Source organism: Manacus vitellinus, unplaced genomic scaffold (genome assembly GCF_001715985.3).
Source record: "Manacus vitellinus isolate BGI_N305 unplaced genomic scaffold, ASM171598v3 scaffold_15_pilon, whole genome shotgun sequence".
Classification (NCBI taxonomy): Eukaryota; Metazoa; Chordata; class Aves; order Passeriformes; family Pipridae; genus Manacus; species Manacus vitellinus.
This window is the reverse complement of record NW_021939122.1, coordinates 10676936-10696566: the sequence shown is the minus strand read 5'-3', so window position 1 is coordinate 10696566 and position 19631 is coordinate 10676936. Positions and strand designations below refer to the sequence as shown.

Below are 19631 nucleotides of genomic sequence, written 5' to 3'. Positions count from 1 at the left end.
ATGGGTACACACTGCTCCAAGTCCAGACAACTGGCACCAACCCTGCTGCATCCCAGAGCAGCCCCAAAATGGGGTGGATGCATGGGAGCTTGCCTCCAGCTTTTACTTAATTACCTTCATGGTTATGAAATCGTCAATAACTAATTAGACAGCCCCACTCCTTCCTAATATGCCAAAAGCTGCTTCCTAATTAAATATTACAGGGATTTAAAAGCATTTCTGACAACATATTACATATGTAAAATACTGTGAATTAGCCAGCTCCCACACTGAAATCCTGCTCAAGAATGATGTAGGGACCTGACTGGGCAGAAATCCGGGACATCTTTTCAAGTAAATTGGGAAAAGGGCCCATTTTTCTGGCAAAGAGGGTTTCTCTCAGGGTTGGAGATTGCCGGAGCACAAAGGAGACAGCCCAGAAACGCCTCTATGTGTCCCACCACCCCCATGAGCCCTGTGAGCCCCCCAGCAAAGGCAGTTGGGATGTAAGAGGGCTCCCACTTAGTTAAGCAAACAGTAATGCAAAGTGTCGGCGAGCCTGGAGATGAGATCCCAGGAATCACCGCTTGGAGAGGAGCAGGTGCTTCCTCATATTATCAGCCCATCCACCTGCTGAGGGGGGAGCAGGAGTGGGGAGCTGCTCAGTACTAGAAGAAAGGAGCTCTGAGAGCCAATTTCCATCCAACCACAGTGCATTTGATGTCTTGTGAAGTCGAGTTCACATGTGCCATCTCACCTCTGCCTCGCATGGGGAATGGGCTGGATCCTCCCTGGGCACACACAGCCCCAGCTCTGGCTGAGCATGTGAGCATCCCACAGCACACAGGGATCCAGCATGGGATGAGCCATACTCATTGCACCCCTCTAGCCAGAATGGAGATGGAGAAAAAAAGGGCTTGGGTTTGGACTTGTCCTCATGAGTAGGGGGCCAAAGTTCCTCTGTATTGCTTTGCTCCATGCACAGAAAGTTTCTGTGCTTCAGTCCTCAGCACCGGCTCGGTGTGAGCCCAATTCAGCACTGAGATGGAGCCATGGGGACCATGGGGTGGGGCACAGGAGGGCTGCAGCATCCCCCACCATAACCTGAAGGCAGGAGCCCAGCCCAGCCCAGCTTGTGTCTGCCCTGGTGCCAAGCTTCTCCCCTAAAAGCAAAGAAGAGAGCAGGCAGTTTGCAAGGGAAAAGGCCAGGAGCAAAGGCAGAGAACACCACCAGGTAATTGCCTGCAAACTTAACTGGGCTTGCAAGTGGGAGCCACAGTGCCAGGCTTTGAACAGGGCTGTTTCATGTGCCTGGTGCTTCTGCTGCTCTCTGTGCCTTCCAGAAGACATGAGAGACTGGATGAGGACAGAGGCAGTGTTTGAAATTCACACTTCAAAGTTGCTATCCGAGTGGACTGGCCTGTATCTGCTGCACAACTGGAGGCAAGTCAGGGAGCGGGAGGGTGAGTGGGGAGACAAGGGCTCATGCTCTCAGAGCCTTTAATGCTGGGATCAATCTCTGCTGCAGCAGAGGAGCTGTATTCAACTCCTTCCTTGCTCCGCTCCCATGTTGCAGCTTGTACTCAGGGTAATGCTGGAGCACCCTCAGGCCTGGGGCTCTGCACACTGCCACACTGCCTGGGAGTGTCTCCCCTTGTGCCCATACACTGTGGCACACATACTGCAACCCATCGCCCACTGCAGCATGTCCACACACCCTCCGGCATGCAGACACGCTGCACATGCACATGCTCTCCTAATTACTCCTTAACTCTCAAGCCTTTGCCATTTTTCACCCACCTGTTGTGCCAGCACACCTGGAAAAGCAGCACCCTGGGGAGCAGCAGAGGGGAGGACATGGCCCCTCCCAGAGTCCAGCCCATCTTTTAGGTCTGGTGGAAAGACCAGTGCAATGCTCCTCTGCTAGCAACACTACCTTATGTACACAACCCAAGGAGCACTCTGTGGAGGAAGGAAGGAAGACCCTGGTGCCCCACCACCAATCCCAGGGATGCAGATGTTTAGCCCCAGGTTGGCCCAAATCTGCACGCTATGCCTGGACTCTCCTTCTAATGCTCTCCCTGCAAAACACAGCAGGGTTGAGTGTCTAAGTACATCAAAGCTGGGCTTTGAACCAGCTTAAAGAGGCACCCTGATTTTAATCAGACTGCCCACACCACTGACTACAAGATCCCCCTGGGCCATCTGCACCCTCTCACATGGCATTTCAGAGGCTCGTAAAGCACAGCCAGAACGCAGACCCACCAGAGCTGGTAGACACGGGGGCTCTCTAGGACATGGCTCAGGGGATGGATATGCTGCATTCAGCTTCCAGCCAAAGGACAGCTCTAATCCAGGGAACTGACCCTCTTCCAGGACTGCCAGCTGCTTCCCAGGGACTCAGCAGCATCATCCCCCTTTTTCCAGGGACAGATTAGGGCATAGGGACAGCATGCATCGGTGTCCGTAAAGCCACGGGCCGAGGACCACTCTCCCTCCTTCAGCCCCTGGAGAACTCCCGAGTCTCCCAACCCTGTCAGCCAAAAGGCTCTCCCATCTGCTCTCTGGAGCCACAGCATCTGGAGGGCTGGGCAATACCTGCCCCTTCCCCGCCAAGGCACCACGGGGTGGGCAGCCGACCTGCCGAGCTGGGACATCCCCACTCACCCCCGCGACCCACGGGCAGCTGCCTGAGCGAGCGTCCCCTGGCTCGCGGGTGGCTCAGGCAGTGTGGGGCTGGGGAGGGAGGGCAGCTGCCCACCTCCCCCGGGAAAGGTGTAGGACAGCCAGGAGGGGACAGGCGCCAGCCAGACCCACGCCGAGAGGAGTCACCAGGCACAACGGCAGTCGGGTGCTGGCCGCATGCTGCTGAGGACCAGCATGGTCAGCTGGTGGATGGGCCCAGCAGAAATAGGATCCCACCGCCCATTTTGCCCCTGGAGAAGAGGGTTTGCAGCAGCGCCCGCCCTGTCAGGCTGCAAACAGCCTCTCCTCCTCATTATTTTTTCACCGCAAGAACTATCTTATACCTTATCAATAATTCACAGGTACAAACGATAACGCTCGCTGTCATGGTCCGGGAGCCACATGTTCCCGGCGAGGGGGAAGGGGCCGGTTGCGATCGCTATTGTTAATGCCTGCGGAGCTGGGGGGGGAGACGGGAGGATAAATATTTAACACTGTGTCTCCGAGCAAATGTCCATGACCGAGGGCTGAACATGGGTTTTACACAGAGCTGCTCCTGCCCCTGAGAGAGTCATTAGCATGTTAAAAGCCGTCAGAATGGGGCTGATGGAAAGGCTCTGCTGGAGGGACCCCCAGCGCTCTGCCTGGGGGCCAGGAGGGATGCAAGGAGCTTTTTGCTGCTGCAGAAACATGGCGATCCCCATCCTGCCCAGATTTCCCCTCTCCTGAGCACAAAGACCGTGCTCTCGGCTGCCCGTCGAGAAGCATCCCCAGCTCTGTCTGCTGCCACATCGAGGGGCTTGAGGGATGAGGCACCTGGAGGTAGCCCGGGGCTGGTGGGTGGCCGGGGCAGTTCATTGTGCAGAGGAATTACAAAGGGGACACAAAGAGCCACACACCACATTTTGTGTGAGCTTCCTCTCCCGGGCAGCCCGGGCCTTTCTTTTGCCATGTTGAGGGTGAGCTTTCTGTGTAAATCCCCGGGGCACGGCGGGGGAGAATAGGTGTCTTTGTGAAAGAGGATGGAAAATAAAGGAAAACAAGAGAAGCAAAAGCACAAAACCCACGCCCTACAGTGGCAGGCTGCAAGGACAGGAGCACAAAGATTCCCAGAGGATGTAAAGACAGTCCTACAACTGGGGGATCAGGGGTCGACAGGCTGCGAGGGCACACGGGCACACAGTGCCCTACTCACGGGGGCACCGATGACTCCCTGCAGCATCCCACTGCTCTGTAAGCATTGTCCCCAAATGTGCAGCCAGGGTGTTACTTCCCCACAGCCATGTCCCCAGCTACAGCCAAGTTTCACCTTCTCCCTGTTCCAGGCACAATTTCGGGGGACTGACAGACAGGAAAACCCTATGCCCGGATAACCCAGGAGCGCTCTGTTTTGGCCTTGCTGTCACAGTCACTTCTGGCATCTCTCTGCAAAGGGATGGCAACAGGAGAGGAGGAGGTCCTGTCTGGCTCTGCGGAGATGGGGGCGTGGGAGGAAGAGCATTTGTGATAGGCAAGGGAACAGTGTAGGGAAGAGACAACATCTTCAACCACCACTGCTATTTGCCCTGTGAACTCCAAGCCAGAGCCCTTGCAAAAGCTCAGCCAGCACCTAACCAGGCAAAGTACTGTGGAGCTCATAAAATTAAAGCAAAGCTGTCTTTCCCTTTTACTATGCTAGTAAAATATATCTCAGCCCAAGATGCTCAGACAGGATTGCAGTGCAGGGGTCAGGAAGGCCATGGCTGAGCATCCCCTGGGGAGAGCGTGGGAAGACTGGCGCCAGTGGATCTCCCCCAGCCTGGCTGAGGGCAGGAAGGGCAGCCTGGGATCCCCTTCTGGAAGCCCCCAGGCTGTGGCAGCCCCATACCTACCAGCAGATATGCCTGCTCAGACATTGCTTCACATCATCCCAGATGGAGAAAGCCTCCACAGCCAGCTTTGCTCAGCCAGCCTCACAGGGCAGGGATGCTTGGGGGCTTTGAGAGCAATTAAGGACCTGGCCTGGGTTGGCAGCACTGGACTGATGTCCCCAGTAAACAGAGAGGGACACCAGATGGGGTGCCATCCATCACTCAGAAAGGGACACTTTATCACTGGGACACCTCTGAGCACTCAGTCCAGACCCAGAGCCCTCCCTAGGATTCCTGCTCCAACCCTGACACTTCCAGCTTTCACGGTTGGGAAAGAAGTACAATCTGCTTTGCAACTTGAAAGGACATCTGATTCACCTCTTCCCAGCTGAGTGTTCAACAGTTAATTGCTCTCTGTTGTGAAAAAGCAGAATTTAATTCTAGCCTGAATTCATCTGGTTTCAGCCTCCAGCTACTGAATGATTTTATGCTTTTCCTCTTTTTCTTTTCATTTTTCTTCCCCTCCCCAAATTAATGAGGTGCCTACAATCAGGCTTCTCTCCATGCAGGTATGCAGAGAGAGGTATAAATTCCCCTCCTAACCTCCTCTTGCATACGCTAAATAGGCTGAATTTTTTAATTCTTTTCACTGGAAGGCAGGTTTTCCAGATCTCCAATTATCCTGTACTTCCTCTTTGAGGACTTTCTAATTTCCCAGCCATCTCTCTAAACTACGGACCCCGAAGCAGAAACTATGCTCAGCAGAGGCTTCCCTGCTGCCCCCCAAAAGAGCAACCCCCCGGTACCCAGAGCTACTCCGCTCATCCATCACTCCCCCAGCTGCAGCGCTTATCCCAGAGCAGGCTGCTGCAATGGCTGCTAAGTCCTTTTCAGTGTAACCACATCCCCAGACACTGTTTCCCATCTTGTAGCTGTGACCTACATTTTTTTTTCCCCAGCTGCGTGACCTTGCATGAGGATGTTTTCCAGTGCAGGTGTTTCAGGCAGAGCATCCCACCAGACCGGAATCCTGCCAGCAGCACCAGTCCTGCTCCTTTCACCTATTGGCTCATGTTTCCTCCCAAACTGAGTTCTGTGACATGCAGGTGGTTTCTTCCCTGGCTACATCACGTACACCACCCAGCTCACCGTCAGCTGGTGTTAGACAGAAAGAGGAGGCAACAAGAGACCAGGACACCTGGGAGGTGATTGGCAAAAGTCAATATTGCCACCAAAGATCCCAAGACCACCGCAGCTCTGCGGAGATGTTGAACATCAGTTCACCATCATCAGACCCCGGCTGCACCCTGCCAGAAGGGTGACCGCTGCAATTCCCCCAGGGAGGTCTACCAGGGAAGCACACTGTCAGAAATGCTGCACTGATTTTTGCAGAATATTAATGTTTTCATTGCAATATCCTCCAGGCAAGAGTAAAATGACTTGCAGAAGTCTCGGTATATCATGTCAGCACAGTCGCTACTTATCAACCCAATTTGTCAGCTCATCAAAAAAAATGATATCAGGTTTGTTTGACGAGAGCAATTTTCCATGTGGATTGGCATTAATTATCCTTTAATTCCTCCCTGATTGCCACCCGTATCGTTATTGTAGTGGGGATCAGTGTCAAGCTGGAGGCAGAGGAGTGGCTGCTACCCAGGCAGAGGCATCACAGGGATTGTCACTCACTGCACCTCGGCCCCTCCAGTGCTGTGGGAGTTAATGACCTCGCCCTCACTCTGGAGGTGACAAAGTGACTGATGCATAAAAACTGTCACATCCCTCCCTACACAGTCCAGGTCCTGGGCAGGGGCAGTTGCTAAGAGACAAGACCAGGATGAAAGGAGTGAAGAAGGATGGGGGATAGGAAGGTCCTGTCCTGAGGAGCAGGCTCAAGGCCACGATGGGGAACTTGAGCTACCTGGGCAAAGAGCCATGTTTGTGCAAACACCTCTGTCAGAGCCAGGGACCTGCCTGCCCTATGAGTCTCTTTCCTCAGGCAAGAGGAAGCCCTGGCCACTAGCATGGGCTGGGGCAGCCCCATGAGAAACCAATATTTGCTTTCTCTCCAGTTAACCCTTAGGCTGAGGAATGCAGGGTCACCACCTCTGCAGCTCCCTGGGGAGGCAGCTGTGTGTAGAGGGACTCGGGGATGTCCCCTTTCAGCTGTGCTATTTATTTTCTCAATATTTGTGGAAGGAAATGAGAGCTGGGGGTTGGGGGGATGTGGGGCCAAGGATGGGCTGGGAAGATTGGCAGACAGAGCATCGGTTGAGGGTCAGCAGAGGATGGAGGCCAGTCAGCAGACCAGTGCTTCCCAACTGCCCCATGCTCTCTCCTGACACCCTGACAGGACCCTCCTCTGCCACTATTCTTATGGATAGGGAGTGTTGCTGTGGATTTCCCTCCTGTGCCTTGCCTCATCCCCTGGTTCAGCCATCTGCTCAGATGCAGCCGGACACACCAGAGCAAACCACTGCCTTCACAAAAATCTGTTTTGGGGTGAGCAGAGTCGTGCCCACCAGGAACAGGGCTTTGCCAGCTTTCAATAGGAAAAAGTTCCATGTGATGCTCACTTCTATTAAACTTGATGGGCTCTTCTGTAACCTGCTCCCCTAAAAATCTGAAATCTCCCACAAAATTATGTGCTGTCCTGCAGCACAGATGATATCCCCAGCAGACAGCTGGCTCACAGCTTGTGTCCTGGTCCTGCTCTCAGCCATTAATAAAACTCAAAAGCAATGACCTTGCGGTCCCCACCAGTGCCACTGCTCCCCAGCAGCCCTTTGCTCCCATACTTTTCATCTCATTTGGGATTGATGTGCTTCCAATCTGGCCCTGCCACCAGACAGGCTGTGAACACACAGCTCTGGCACCATGTAGCAGGTCTGGAGGAGAATTCTGGCCATCAGTGAGAGGCACAGCCCTTGGAGAGACAGGCAGGGCTGTCACCATGTCTCTAACCCCTACAGATCTGGGAAATGCAAATGGCAGGGCCATGCAGGCAATTTAGTTCCTGTCTCCAGGACTCAGCTTTCCATCTGTAAAGATGAAAAAACCACGCTGATGTCTGCATCGGTGGGGAAGTTGGACTGAGTGAGTGCCCCGAGCTACCCTAGAGGCCAGGGGGAGGGCATCAAAAACTAAATATTATCATTCCTCACATTACAGCCAAGGCTGCAGAGCAGAAACTGCTGCTCCAGTGGTGCTGCCGCAGCAGGCTGCATTTGCAATGTCAGCTTAAGATGGAGGTGAGGCACCTCTGAAAGCTGGACTCACACAGCAGTTATCCCCAAGCCCCACGTCCCCACAGCCTGCAGCAGGGAGAGTGGAGCCTGCTGCACCCTGTGCTTAGGGACAGTCAGGGAGGGTGCTTCCTGCAGTGCATCTGCCTGCTCACCCCAGGCACGGCTGGGCAGCACAGAGGCAGCCGCAATACCCCAGGAGCTTCAGGGCAACCCCAGTCCCACAGGCACATGCTTGGAGCAGCTGTCCTGCCATGGGAGAAACAGGCAGCCACCCACTGTAGCATCCCAGCTCCTAGCCCCAAGCTCCTTACCAGCGGCCCCCAGCTGGGATTGGGGTTGCGGGGGTGTTTCCCAGTCCAGGATGCCCATCTGGAACCCATTAGGCACCTTTAATCCCCCTCATCCATTCTGGTGCTGTCTGAGCTCCCCCCCACCAACACACACAAACGCTGCCATTCAAGCAGTTAATTTAAACAAATTCTGCCCAGCCACCACGTTGAGAAGCGATGAAAAAGCCAAACGAAGCAGCTCAAAGCCAACGGGGGAATAACAAAAAAAAAAAAGAAAGAGTGAAAAGAAAAGAAAGAAAACCACTCCGCACGGCGGGGCTGATACCCAGAAGGACCAGCTGCATCCTCCCATCCCAGCCAGCCCCAGTCCTCCCCTCTCACAGGCAATCAGATACCATGCGGGCTGTGTAATTGGATGGCAAAGGATAGAGAGAGACATCTTAAAGCTTGGGTCTAATCTCATTAACACCCGGCTGCGGGGATGCTGTGAAATCGTAGGATGCAGGAATGAGCAACATGCTGCGCCCGTGGGGAGGAGAACAAGCAAGCTGGAGCGGGATGACAACACCAGGAGGTGGAAATGCCTCCGGTCAGACAGCAAGAGCTGGAAACACCACCGAGTCCTGGGAATGCAGCCAGCCTCCTTGCTTGCTCCTCACTTGCTTGCTCCTGTCTACCCCACAAGTGCAGATCTCCATTCCTACTACACACCCCACTTTCATCCCTATGATTAGTAATTAATAGCACTGGTGTTAATTGCCGGGCAGTAGTAGCCTGGCTGTGCAGTGGAGAGGAGCTGCAATGGAGAGGAGCTGCAATGGAGTATCCCTGGGGTTAAAACCTTGATGTCAAGTACCTATAGCCCAACCCACACATTTTGCATTTCCATCATTCTTGCGCTGGACCAGCACATACCAGCAAATCACACCAGTCCACGGCAAGCGGGATCACCAAACTCCAGGCAAACATCCTAAAAGGGTCTCATGATAGGGTCAACCCACATCCCCAGGCCCCTGTTGCCGAGGCAACCCACAAGCCTGTGTTGCGTAGCAACCGGCCAATGGTGCCCTGAGAAAAAGCATCCCAGTCCAGGGGTAAAGTAGGGGATATGAAGCACCCATCCACCTGTGGGGCTCCTAGTCAGACAAAAGCCCCTTTGAGACCCATACTAGGGATGGGAAAACAGTGCAGAAGGGACACAGGGCCAAGACTCGCAGGTCCCCTTCCCAGTTCCACCATGAGAAGGGTTTGGGGCTGGAGAACTTCCTACCTCTGGGATGAGAGACACTTTTTGGGAGCTTTTCCTGTGCTTGCCACATTTAATACTCTGTCAGTGCAATATGGCTAACACCCCTCACTCCTCCTCCCTAGGATCCCAAAATTACCACTGCCAAAACACTCAAGAGAACGGTCAAGCTCTTCCCACCTGCATCTCCCAGAGAAACATCTCTCCTCCAGCCCCAGGGCCTGGAAAAAGTCTGAGCAACTTTATTTCTCTCCAAGAAGCTCTGCCCTAAATGCCATCTCCCATCAGAGGGGCAAGCAGAAGAAGGGGTGAGAAAACCATTTTAAACCATCCCTGCCATTTCCTGCCTCCCAGTTTACAGAGAACAAGAGAGAGGGATGTCTTCAGTTACCAACAGCTCCCTTGGGAGCAGTAAAAATTAAACCAGCTTTTCCTATCCTGAAGAGAAATACAGACACAAATGGGGATGAAAGCCTCTGGGGGCAAAGGGAGGTGCAACAACCATGGAGGGGCCAGGGGAGGCAGCCGGTAAGACCCCCTAATCCATATGCTGCTTAGCTCTGGCAGGGCGGTGGGGGTCCCAACCAGCATCTTGCTGGTTAGGTGAGGATAAGCCTGAGATGATAATTAATTTAACACAGATGAGAATCTGGAAAATGAATCCCCACCTCCCCAAACCCACCCCCAACACACTGCCAGCAGGGTTTCTTCATGCGCAGGTGTCGATTGGCACACACTGGGGAATGCGCTCACCAAACCAGGATGCCCTCAGCCCATACCTGCAGGCAGGGGACAGCTTCCCCTTGGCAATGCCTATGAGCCCTGCTGCACCAGGAAAACCCCCTGGATGTGAGAAGGGGCATCTTCCCAACTTACACTCACCTGTTTGGCCTTTACAGCACTTTAGCATGGGGAAAATTACCTACCTACAGCAGGGGATACAGAATCCCAGGCAGCCTGCTTGGGCAAGAAGTGGGAGCTCAGCAAGCCGAGCTGCTGGTGTCGAGGTTGCATGCTGCATGACCCACTATCCATGCCACAATCATCACAGGTCCCTTGGGAGCAGCAGAGAAGGGACATGGCACAGGCACCACTCTGGAAACTGCTGACGGCTTGTTTTCATGGCAGTCCCAGCAAGAGAGATGAGGAGGTCCAGCACCCACCCATGGGAGAATCAACCAGCAAACACAGGTTACTTACATGGCTCTGCAAGTCCACATGTCTGTGGATACAAGTGCAGGGGTACCAAGTTATAACTTAGCCTCGAATCACTGCATAAGACTTTTTTCTTCCACATTCTGGGAGTCAGATTACCAAAGCTTATTCTGTTCATGGTTCTTTAATATTACTTTGAACTCTTCTACTATTTGAGCTGTGAAAACAGGAGGAAAGAAATGCCTCTATTCTGTACTCAAAATGTATGGACAAAGGGATCAGCTCCTCCAAGTGCTCTTTTAACTCTTTCAGGAAACCAAAGGTGGCAAAAGACTGAATGTGGGACAATGCATGCCATGAGCTGTGAGCCAGGGAGGGAATAAATAATTCCCCTGTGTTTTAGTAGCTGTGTAATTAGCACTGCTGCCCAGCAGTAAGAAGACTTGATTTTTCATCGCTTTTTCCCATGGGTTGCAAATTCCCATTTGCCAGTGCATTGCTGGGGAGCTGGGCAGGGATGCTCTGCATGATGCCATGCGGAGGGGGGCGTTTGCTGAAAGGGGCAGGGGGATGAAAGCTGCACCTTACCACAGACCCTTTTGCTTTAATAACATTATGAAAGCCAAATCCAAGCCCACGGCCAAAGCAAGACCAAGGATGAGTCCAGAGGAGCCAATGGCTTGAGGAGGGAGCCCCAGGAGCAGAGCTTGACCCTGTGCATTGCCAGGGAAACCCTGGAAGCGTCTCAACAGCCAGAAAGCTGGAACTGGCCATGGGTCAGGAGCACAACAGGGTGCATGGAGGGAGTGGGGCAGATTATCTCCAGGCAGCTGTCTGGCAATGCCCACTCCTGGCAGCCCTGGCTCACTGGCAGGATAATGGCGCAGAAGAGCCGGGCGTCCCTGTGCAGGGGCTGCAGCATCACTCTGGTGGGAGGGGGCCCAGGATGGTGGGAAGCAAAGGGGGAGGCTGCTCATCTGCAAGTTGGGACATAGCAGCAACCTTCACCCCAGCACTCCTTTGCCTCCAGAGACTGCAAGTCAGGTCCCGAAAAGCTTGTGGAAGTGCTTAAATATAAAGAGATCTTAAACAAGTGTTTAATTTGTGAGCCTTTGAGGCTTGTCTGCATTCAGGATCCCCCAGGGAGTCTTATTGTGTCCCCCCTGAAAAAAAACTGAGGTCTGTGGCATGTGAACAACGGAGGAAGAAGGGGAAGAACCAGCAGGCAGTGAGCAGCTCCCTGCACAAGGGTGCTACTTCCCAGCAGGGACACCCAGCACAAAACCCCCAGAGACACCCATAAGGGTGCTGTCCCCATGGGCCAGCAGTGCAGGGACATGCCAACCTGCCTCAGCTTGGCCCTGCTGCAGCCCCCCAAGCCCCACCAAGACTGGGGGTGCCAGTCACAGCCTCTCGCCACCTGGCAGCCCGCCGGGGAGGGGGCTGGCCCCCTGCCTGCCTGGCAGCATCTTTCCCTAGGTAACCTCCCCACCTATTAGTGGCACATTTGTTTTCCTGCGTTTCCTTAGAGCTGTCACGAGCCACACTGACTCTTTGTTCCCGGGGACTGCAGAGAGGCCTCCCTTCCCTTTCCCCCTCCCCCTGGCTGGTGGGGGGGGTCTTGCAGCATACAGACCCCGCGGCTCCCTCTCTACCCCAGCTACAGGGGTAAACACACTCCCCCTACTCATTGGTATTCGGGGGGACACATCCCAGCCTGCCCCCCCCAGCCCTACTCTGTCCCTGACAGAAGGGGCTTTGTTGGGGAGCGTGAGGGGGTACGGCACCCGGAGTCCAAAACGTGGGCATGGTGACAGCAGGGACACTTGGCCCTCACCCGACAAGGGGAGGGGGATGCTGCTGGAGGGGAAGCTGGGACAAAATGTGGGATGTTGGGGAACGGGAAGCAGGGAGATTTGCTCCAGGGGAGCTGCTCTCTGCTCTGACCTTGGCACTTTGCTCTTGGACCACAGACCTCTGCACAAGAACATCAGCACGCACACATCTGTGCAAAGAGCAAAGGGGCACATGCCCAGGGAACCAAAGTGATCCTGCTCCAGCATGGGAAGATGAAAACACAATGCTGTGCCCACAGACCCCTTCCCACACAGTGGCTGCAGGCTCCTGGGCACTAGCCGAGCTCACTGGCTGCAGAACGAGCACAAAACCTCACTGGAGGTGGTGAACCTCAGCCAGAGCCCCACAGGAGCGACCATGGGATGACTGGGTGGGTGTCTGGCACAGGAGAGCCAGCCCACCACCACAGCAGCATTTTCAGGGAGCCAGGCTGGCAGGTACTGAAAATCCCCCATTAAATTTAAACCAAGGCTCAGGCAAGTCCCCACACTGGGAGGGGAGCAGAGCTGTGGCACATGCATTCCTCAGAGAGCGTCCCCACCTGACACCCACACCGCCCACCTGGCACCAGCACGACCACCCACTGTAGGGGCATGGGACCACTCCTTTATCCAGCCGAGCACACACTTCTTTCTCCATCTCTCCTTTCTCTGCCTGGGGGGTTTCCCAGTGCAGCCCCAAGAGGAATGGTCACTGGTACAGTCTCGCAAGCAACACCTCCTACGCGCAGCCAGCCCCATCTGAGCGGGGCCTGTTTTGTTATTCCTTTCTGTGACAGCTCCTTTTTCACTTGTCACCCTGTTTTGCTACTACTCAGCTCACAGCTTCCTCTCGTGTGGTTGTGATCCTCTCCTTCTCGAAGGATGTAATTTGCATTTTCTCAAGTTATTTAGCAGCCCCCTATTTTTCTCTTCCTGCTTTTCTAAAGGCAATTAGGGCTAGGTTTAGCCAAATTCAGTGGTGGTGCGAGGAACTAGCTCCAGAGCTCACCATAACATCACCTCTCCTACCCAGGCAGGACACCCAGATGCAGTGCTCTCTGCAACAGCTCAGAACTCCATCGTCACCCAGATCTTTAAATACCCCTGGTCCCTCTGTCAACTCCCAGACAGAGGTAGTTGTAGAGCCTTGCTAATCCTTTGCAGGCTCCGGCTGCAGGAAGAGAGTCTCACAGGAGCGTGACAATCCCCCGAGCTCCTACAACATTTCACATGTCCCTGGCTCAGAAAGTCACCAGCCCTGATTGAGATGTTAATGCTGTTTCCAGGGAGCCCCTGCCCTTACAGACAGCAGAGCAGCACCGCAGCCCTTCCCCCTGGGCTTGGCTGCCAGCTAGGACGTGGCACCATCTCCTACACCATTTTTGCTGGCATGGGTCTGACAGGAGCTGACAGTCTACAGCCCATGTCCTAAATCTTCAGAAGGAAGAAGACAAGACTTTTTTCCCCCCACACTCTCTGCTCACCCTTTCTCAGCTCCCACTCTGTCTGAGCATGGAGCAGCTGTTGCAGCTTTTGCTGAGGGAAACCACTGGGCAGCTGCTCCTGGGGGGATCCATCCAGGATTGCAGCTTTCCTGCAGGAGCATCTCCCCAGAGCTCCTCACAGCCAAGCACCCACTGCTCCTCTCTTCCCTCGCATCCGCTCGGCTTCCCTTGGAGAAAACCATTTATTTATAGCCATCCTGGCTGCCTTTAGCACATTTCAACAGCCCACGTCTTTGCCTCCCTGATGATGCGCCCACAGCATTTCTGTCCTCACCCTGCTGCTACAGCCATCCCAGACTCCTCTCTCCTCCTTGCTTCCCTCATGCAGGACTCCCAAAGGGGCTTAGAAACAGGAGGAGGTTTTAAGGGGAGGTGGGCAGAAAAGGGAGAGAGTGCTACAAAACTCCTCTCCCATCTTTCCCCCATCCTTCCCAAGAGAGCAGAGAGAAACTCTGCTTGCTTTCTCTTTTGTGAAGGGAAACCAAGAAAAATAAAAACTCCTGCCAGCTTGGGAGAGATGCTGAAGGAAGGTCTACCACGGCTCCTGGCATGCCAGGTACCGGTGCTGAGCCAAGATGTGTACGGCTGTGACACACTGGGGACCAGCGCTGGGCACTGCAATAGCAGAGGTCACCTTCTTGCCTGGGTAATCCATGATGGAAGGAAAGATTCATTTTTTATCAGCTCTCCACCTTGCAGGAGATGTGCTCTTCCCCAGTGAGCTGCCGGGGGACCCTGCCCCCCCCCAAGCCCACGATGCTTTGTTCTTCCGTCCAGTGCTGACAGTTTAATTAAACCCAGTTTGAGAATGGGTCACTGGGGTCAGGCGCTCTTCAGCGAAACCTCAGATCAGCACCATTTCCAGCCAACAGGGCTGCTTAATGAGTTACCCGCTCGTTGTGGCAGACATAAATAAGGGAGGCCATGCAGAGCGTCCCCCTGCCTCCTGGCCCCATTGCCAAGGTGCTGGCACAGCCCCCCCACCCCACCATCTCAGACCGAGACAGGCTCCGGGCAGGCGTCAGCTCAATATTCCCAAATTCCGAGGGGAAAACATTCCTCTCCAGGCGTCTCACCTCCCCCATGCCGTTATTTGAGGTTTGCTTTCTGTTGGCCCTTTCCTGCCATTCCCCAGTTTATTTAAGCCCCAACGGATCAGGTTTAACTCCAACCCTTTCCATTATCCCAATGCACAAATGCTCTTTATAGCCAAGATCCGAGTAACTAATTGCAGCTTGAGCCAGGCTGGGAGACCACAAAGTACCACCAACGTGGATTAGGCTCTGACACTCAGACCCAGGAGGTGGACAAAGATCTCTCCAACCTGACCCGAGCCTGAGGGCCTCCTCTTGGGCTCATGAGAGATTTTCATCAGGCTCAAGGTACAGTGGGAAACTGCTCTTATGGGTATCACATATCCTTAATTCAACAGACTTGCCTTAATCTGTTGCCATGCTACTGATGTGCTGCGAGAGGTGCATCAAGACTACATCTAGAAGAGGCTGGAGCATCCAGGCCAGCATCCAAGTACCCATCTAAGCAACCCCCACTGGTTCCTGCATCCACCCCTGGCTTTCTGCTTCAGCTTCCACCTGGCAGCCTCATTTCCCAACTAAAGAGATCCCAACCCAACTCATTGAGACAGTTTTTGCTAATTCAAGACCTCCCAGTACAATGCTGGCAGGGCATGAGGACCTAGCAGGGACTCCAGGCACTTGAGGAGCATGCCATGGGTGGCTGCAGTGGGCAGGTCAAGGAGAAGCCTGCACAGGCCCTGTTTGCTGGAAATGTTTTGGAGACCAGGATTTGCAAGAGCATGGTTCTGGTAAGAACCCTCTCTTCCTGGACCAGCACGGGTCCCAGACTGCTCCTGGGGCAGGGAGGGGTCACTGAGCAGTGGGGCCACCCCAGATCCATTTCAGCAGTTAAATAAGTGCAAAGCCCAGTGGGGAGGCTCCAATTTCGGTTCAAGGCAAGCTGATTTCAATTTAGCTTAAACCTGTTCCCCACTGACTCATATCCCCGTAGCCTGACCCAGGTTTGCAGCAATTTAAGAGTGTCCTTATGACCTCTTGCACCGGCTGGACTAGCACTCGTCCAGATCCCACCTCATGCTAAGCCAGCATATGTGTCTAGACGAGCTGCCTCAGGCACCCCCTGCCCCACTATCCCCCCCCAAAACATCCTTAAGCACCTCAGCAACAGGCAGCATCAAGGAGAGGGAGCAGTAGGTCCTCTGATACACAGGGCTCTGCTGCCCAAATGCAGAACTCAAGGCTCTGCCAGGGCAGTGGCTCCTGATGTGCTACCTGGGCAGACCCTAGTGCTGCACCCCTACCCTCAGTAATGAGTGTGGGGCAATGTGCTGCAGAGGAGAGTGGCAGGTGGCTCAGTGTGTCCCCTGTCGCCAGTCCCACAGCTCACTGCAGGGATCCTCTGCTCCAAGTGAGCATCAGAGTTCACCAAGATGCAGGACCAGTTACAGTAAAGGAGCTGCAAAATCTGAGCCGTGCACAAAGCCCCAGATTGTGCAAAAATAGCTCCAGGTGCTGGTGTCCAGGCAGAGTTTGCCATGTCAGAGACAGCCAGAAAAGAGCTTCAAGACAGGGTGTCAGGGAATAGGTTTGAAACAATTAACACATTGCAGTAAAACAACAGGAAGAGGCTGAAATGCACCTGAGCACGAGGTGGCTGCAAGGAGCATCTTGCATAGCCCTCTTCAACCCACGGCAGAATGTACAGTCCCGTGCACAGGGTGTGAGGGTGTGTACAGCCCCGTGCACACCGTGGTACAGCCCTGGATCCACACGAGCCCAGGGGCTGTGGAGGAGCACACTGTACAGCCCTCCCAAGAGCTGCCCTTCTGCATCTCCCTGATCAATCGTTAGGGTTTGCTTTTTGAAAAAGCCTGGTATTGAAATCTAGGCAAGATTAAAAGGGAAACACTGATGTTTGGAAAATAACTCTCTTGCCCATGTTTCTGTTATGCAATGGGTGGCTGGAGGAGGATGGGCCCTTGCTGGCGCCACGATATTGCACAGCTGAGCTCAACAAATGCCATTTGATAATTAATTGAACGCCTGTGCTATCAGCTGCCATTACCTAGGCCCATCTTTGGCGCCTGTCCACCACTTCACACATCCCATGCTGGCAACCCACACGGCGTTTTAACCCTTCATTACACCGCCTCCGGCTGGACTCCAGGACTGACTCCCTGGCACTATTGGAACAAATCAGCCGCAGCCTGCCCGTACAGGCAGGGCTGCCTGGCCCCAGCATGGCCAGGAAAGGTCTGTCCTGGAAAGGTCTCAGCCCATTCAGCTATTTCATCCATTCCTGCCCTGACCCAGCAGGGACCTGGCATCCTCATCTCACTGCTGAGAAATGGAGATACAAGATGCAGTAAGCAGAAAGCTCGCGTCCCAGCTACAACCACCCTGCTCTGATGCACTGCAAATCAGCCACAGGGTGTAAGCTGCTTTTCTGAGTGATGCAGAGCACCAGCCCCAGTCTGGCACACATCCTCTCCTTCTCACAGTCCCCTTCCCAATATACGTGGTGCCTGACATAGCTGAGAGCCTGTAAATGTTTTGTTTGAACAATGCTGGCACTGCTGACAGCACCACTGCCCAAGCAAAGCAGCCCCAGGCAAGGGAAAGCCAATATGGAAAAGAGAATATTTATCAAAACCCCAGCAGCCCTCTCCAGGCAGCCTGCTGATGCACAGAGGGAGGAAGAGCAGAGAGGTCTGTGGAGCTGGGGCTTTCCGGACAAGAGACAGTCCCTGGGGGTGTTTGCGGGTGCAGAGGGACAAGCAGGGATGGAGGCAGGCAGAGCAGTGTGGAGTGGGGGCAGCAGGCATGAGAGGCTGGATCTGCCCCAGGCACGGCCTCTGCCTCTTTCCCCAGACACCCACAGAAAGGCAGCTCTTGAGCAGGGCTGTGGGGCTCTCTGTACCCTACAGAGGTCTCCATGCAGGATGTGACCTCCTTAGGGACATCCTCTTTCACCCTTCCTTCATGACAACCTAGTCTAGCCTATAAGGGCACCCTACTCCAGAGCCTGTGATCCACGCCCAAGGAGGAGGTTGTGGAGCTCAGCACCTCTGCAACTGACACTGTGGAGGCACAGCTCTGGGATGCCAGACCCAGCCCAAACTGCCAGCCCCTCCTGCCACATACCCATGCATTACAAAACATCCCTAACAGTGCCAGTCTCAGGTCTTCTGCAAGTCACAGCCAATTTCCTGACATGCTGCATGCTGTGGTCACACAGAAACAGGGTGCATTCCCCTGCCACACAGTGAGCCATCACCGGGACAAGGCACCAGCACAACTCTCCAGAAGCAGCACCCTCCCGGGACATCAGTGCCCCTCCAAAACCCATGCAGTCCCACAAGTGAGCCCACATCACCGCTGGGCAGGGGAGCCCCACAGGCACGGAAGGTACTTACAGCCGTGAGAGCGCCTGATTGTTCTGGAAGAGGAGCTCGGGCAGGGTGTGCAGCTGGTTGCGGTTCAGCCGTCTGCAAGGAAAGAAGAAAGGGTCAGGATTTGGGTGGGGGGGCAAAGCAATGACCCCACCTGCAACCCAACCGGCTGTGGCAGGCACAGCTGGGTGCTTTGGCTCACTCAGGGGGGCCAAGAGAGCAGAGCATCCCACCTGGCAAGGACACCCCTATCCCGCCCACCACACTCCCAGGTGGGGACAACCAACGGGGCATTAATAGACTCACTCACAATGCTGTAATTACATGCAGAGAGGACTCCAAGCTGTTAACTGCTGACTGCTGCTTAACTGCGCTCTTAACCTGCTGCTCACTCAGCTCCTCATATTTGCTCGAGCAGCTTGGGATTTTTAAACTGCTGAGCTATTTTACTGAGTACTGGACCAGAACTTAGGGCTCCCTCGCTAACACACAGGACAGCTGATACAGCAAAAATGATTTTTGTTTAACCTGCTCCTCACCTCAAAAGCATCAGAAAAGACTTTAAGATCTATAGAAACACAAATAGGTTTGCTTGCTACACTGTAAAATACTGCTGCCGTGCAGAAGAGAAGCTGTTTGAAGTCCAGCAGCACCAATACGTTTAAGGCAAAAAGGAAAGGATGCTCTCTGCAACTAAACCCAGTAGCCCCCCTTAAACCCTCTTCCATGCCCAGGCACTCACAGCCGCTCAAGCTCCTTCATGTCATCGAACGCTCCACGCTCCACTATGCTGATCTGGTTTTCCATCAGCTGCCTGCAGAGAGAAGGGGGTCAGCTTTCTGGAAAGGTGGTCCCCAGTGCCCCCATCACTTCTCTTGACCCAGGACCACCTCACCCACTATCCCCTCAACACAACCCAATCTCTTTCGCCCCTCTCTCTTCCAGCTGGAAGCCCACCATACTCAGCTCAACACAATACCCTCCAGCCCTGCTGGGAGATGCCCTGAGCAAGAGGCTGACCATCTCTAGCAGCCCCAGGAGGGGCCACAAGCCAAGTACAGTATCTGCCAAGGTCGGGGCAGGCAGCCCCTCATCAGAAACTCACAGGACGCGGAGCTGCTTCAGCCCAGCAAAGTCATTCTTGTTGATCCGTGTTATGTTGTTGCCATTGAGTTCCCTGCAGAGAGAAGAGACAGAAATCAGCAAAGAAGCGCTCAGGAGGTGGCCAGGCACTGAGCCTCCCCAGTACCTCCCAAAAAATGGCAGAGAGGACCCAAAGGACAGCAGTGGCTGAGGCAATTCTGTGCCACTCACCAGAAATGGCTGGGCTGGCCGCTGGCTCCAGAGAGGACCCTCATCCTCAACAGCCAGCAGTGCTGGGTACACAGAAGTCTGGCTGGCCAGTAGTG

At 54.2% G+C, this 19631-nt stretch overlaps 1 protein-coding gene across 1 annotated transcript in view; it reads right to left on the bottom strand.

Moving 5' to 3' along the window:
- Window positions 1-19417, bottom strand: part of SLIT1 (slit guidance ligand 1) — a 48160-nt gene extending 28743 nt beyond the window's left edge. The window contains exons 1-3 of the mRNA XM_018069231.2: window positions 19328-19417; window positions 18965-19036; window positions 18247-18318 (exon numbers count right to left, since the gene is read on the bottom strand). Coding sequence (XP_017924720.1) covers window positions 18247-18318; window positions 18965-19029 — 137 coding nt within the window. The 5' untranslated portion in view covers window positions 19030-19036; window positions 19328-19417. The remainder of the gene's footprint in view (window positions 1-18246; window positions 18319-18964; window positions 19037-19327) is intronic.
- Window positions 19418-19631: the final 214 nt, after the last annotated feature.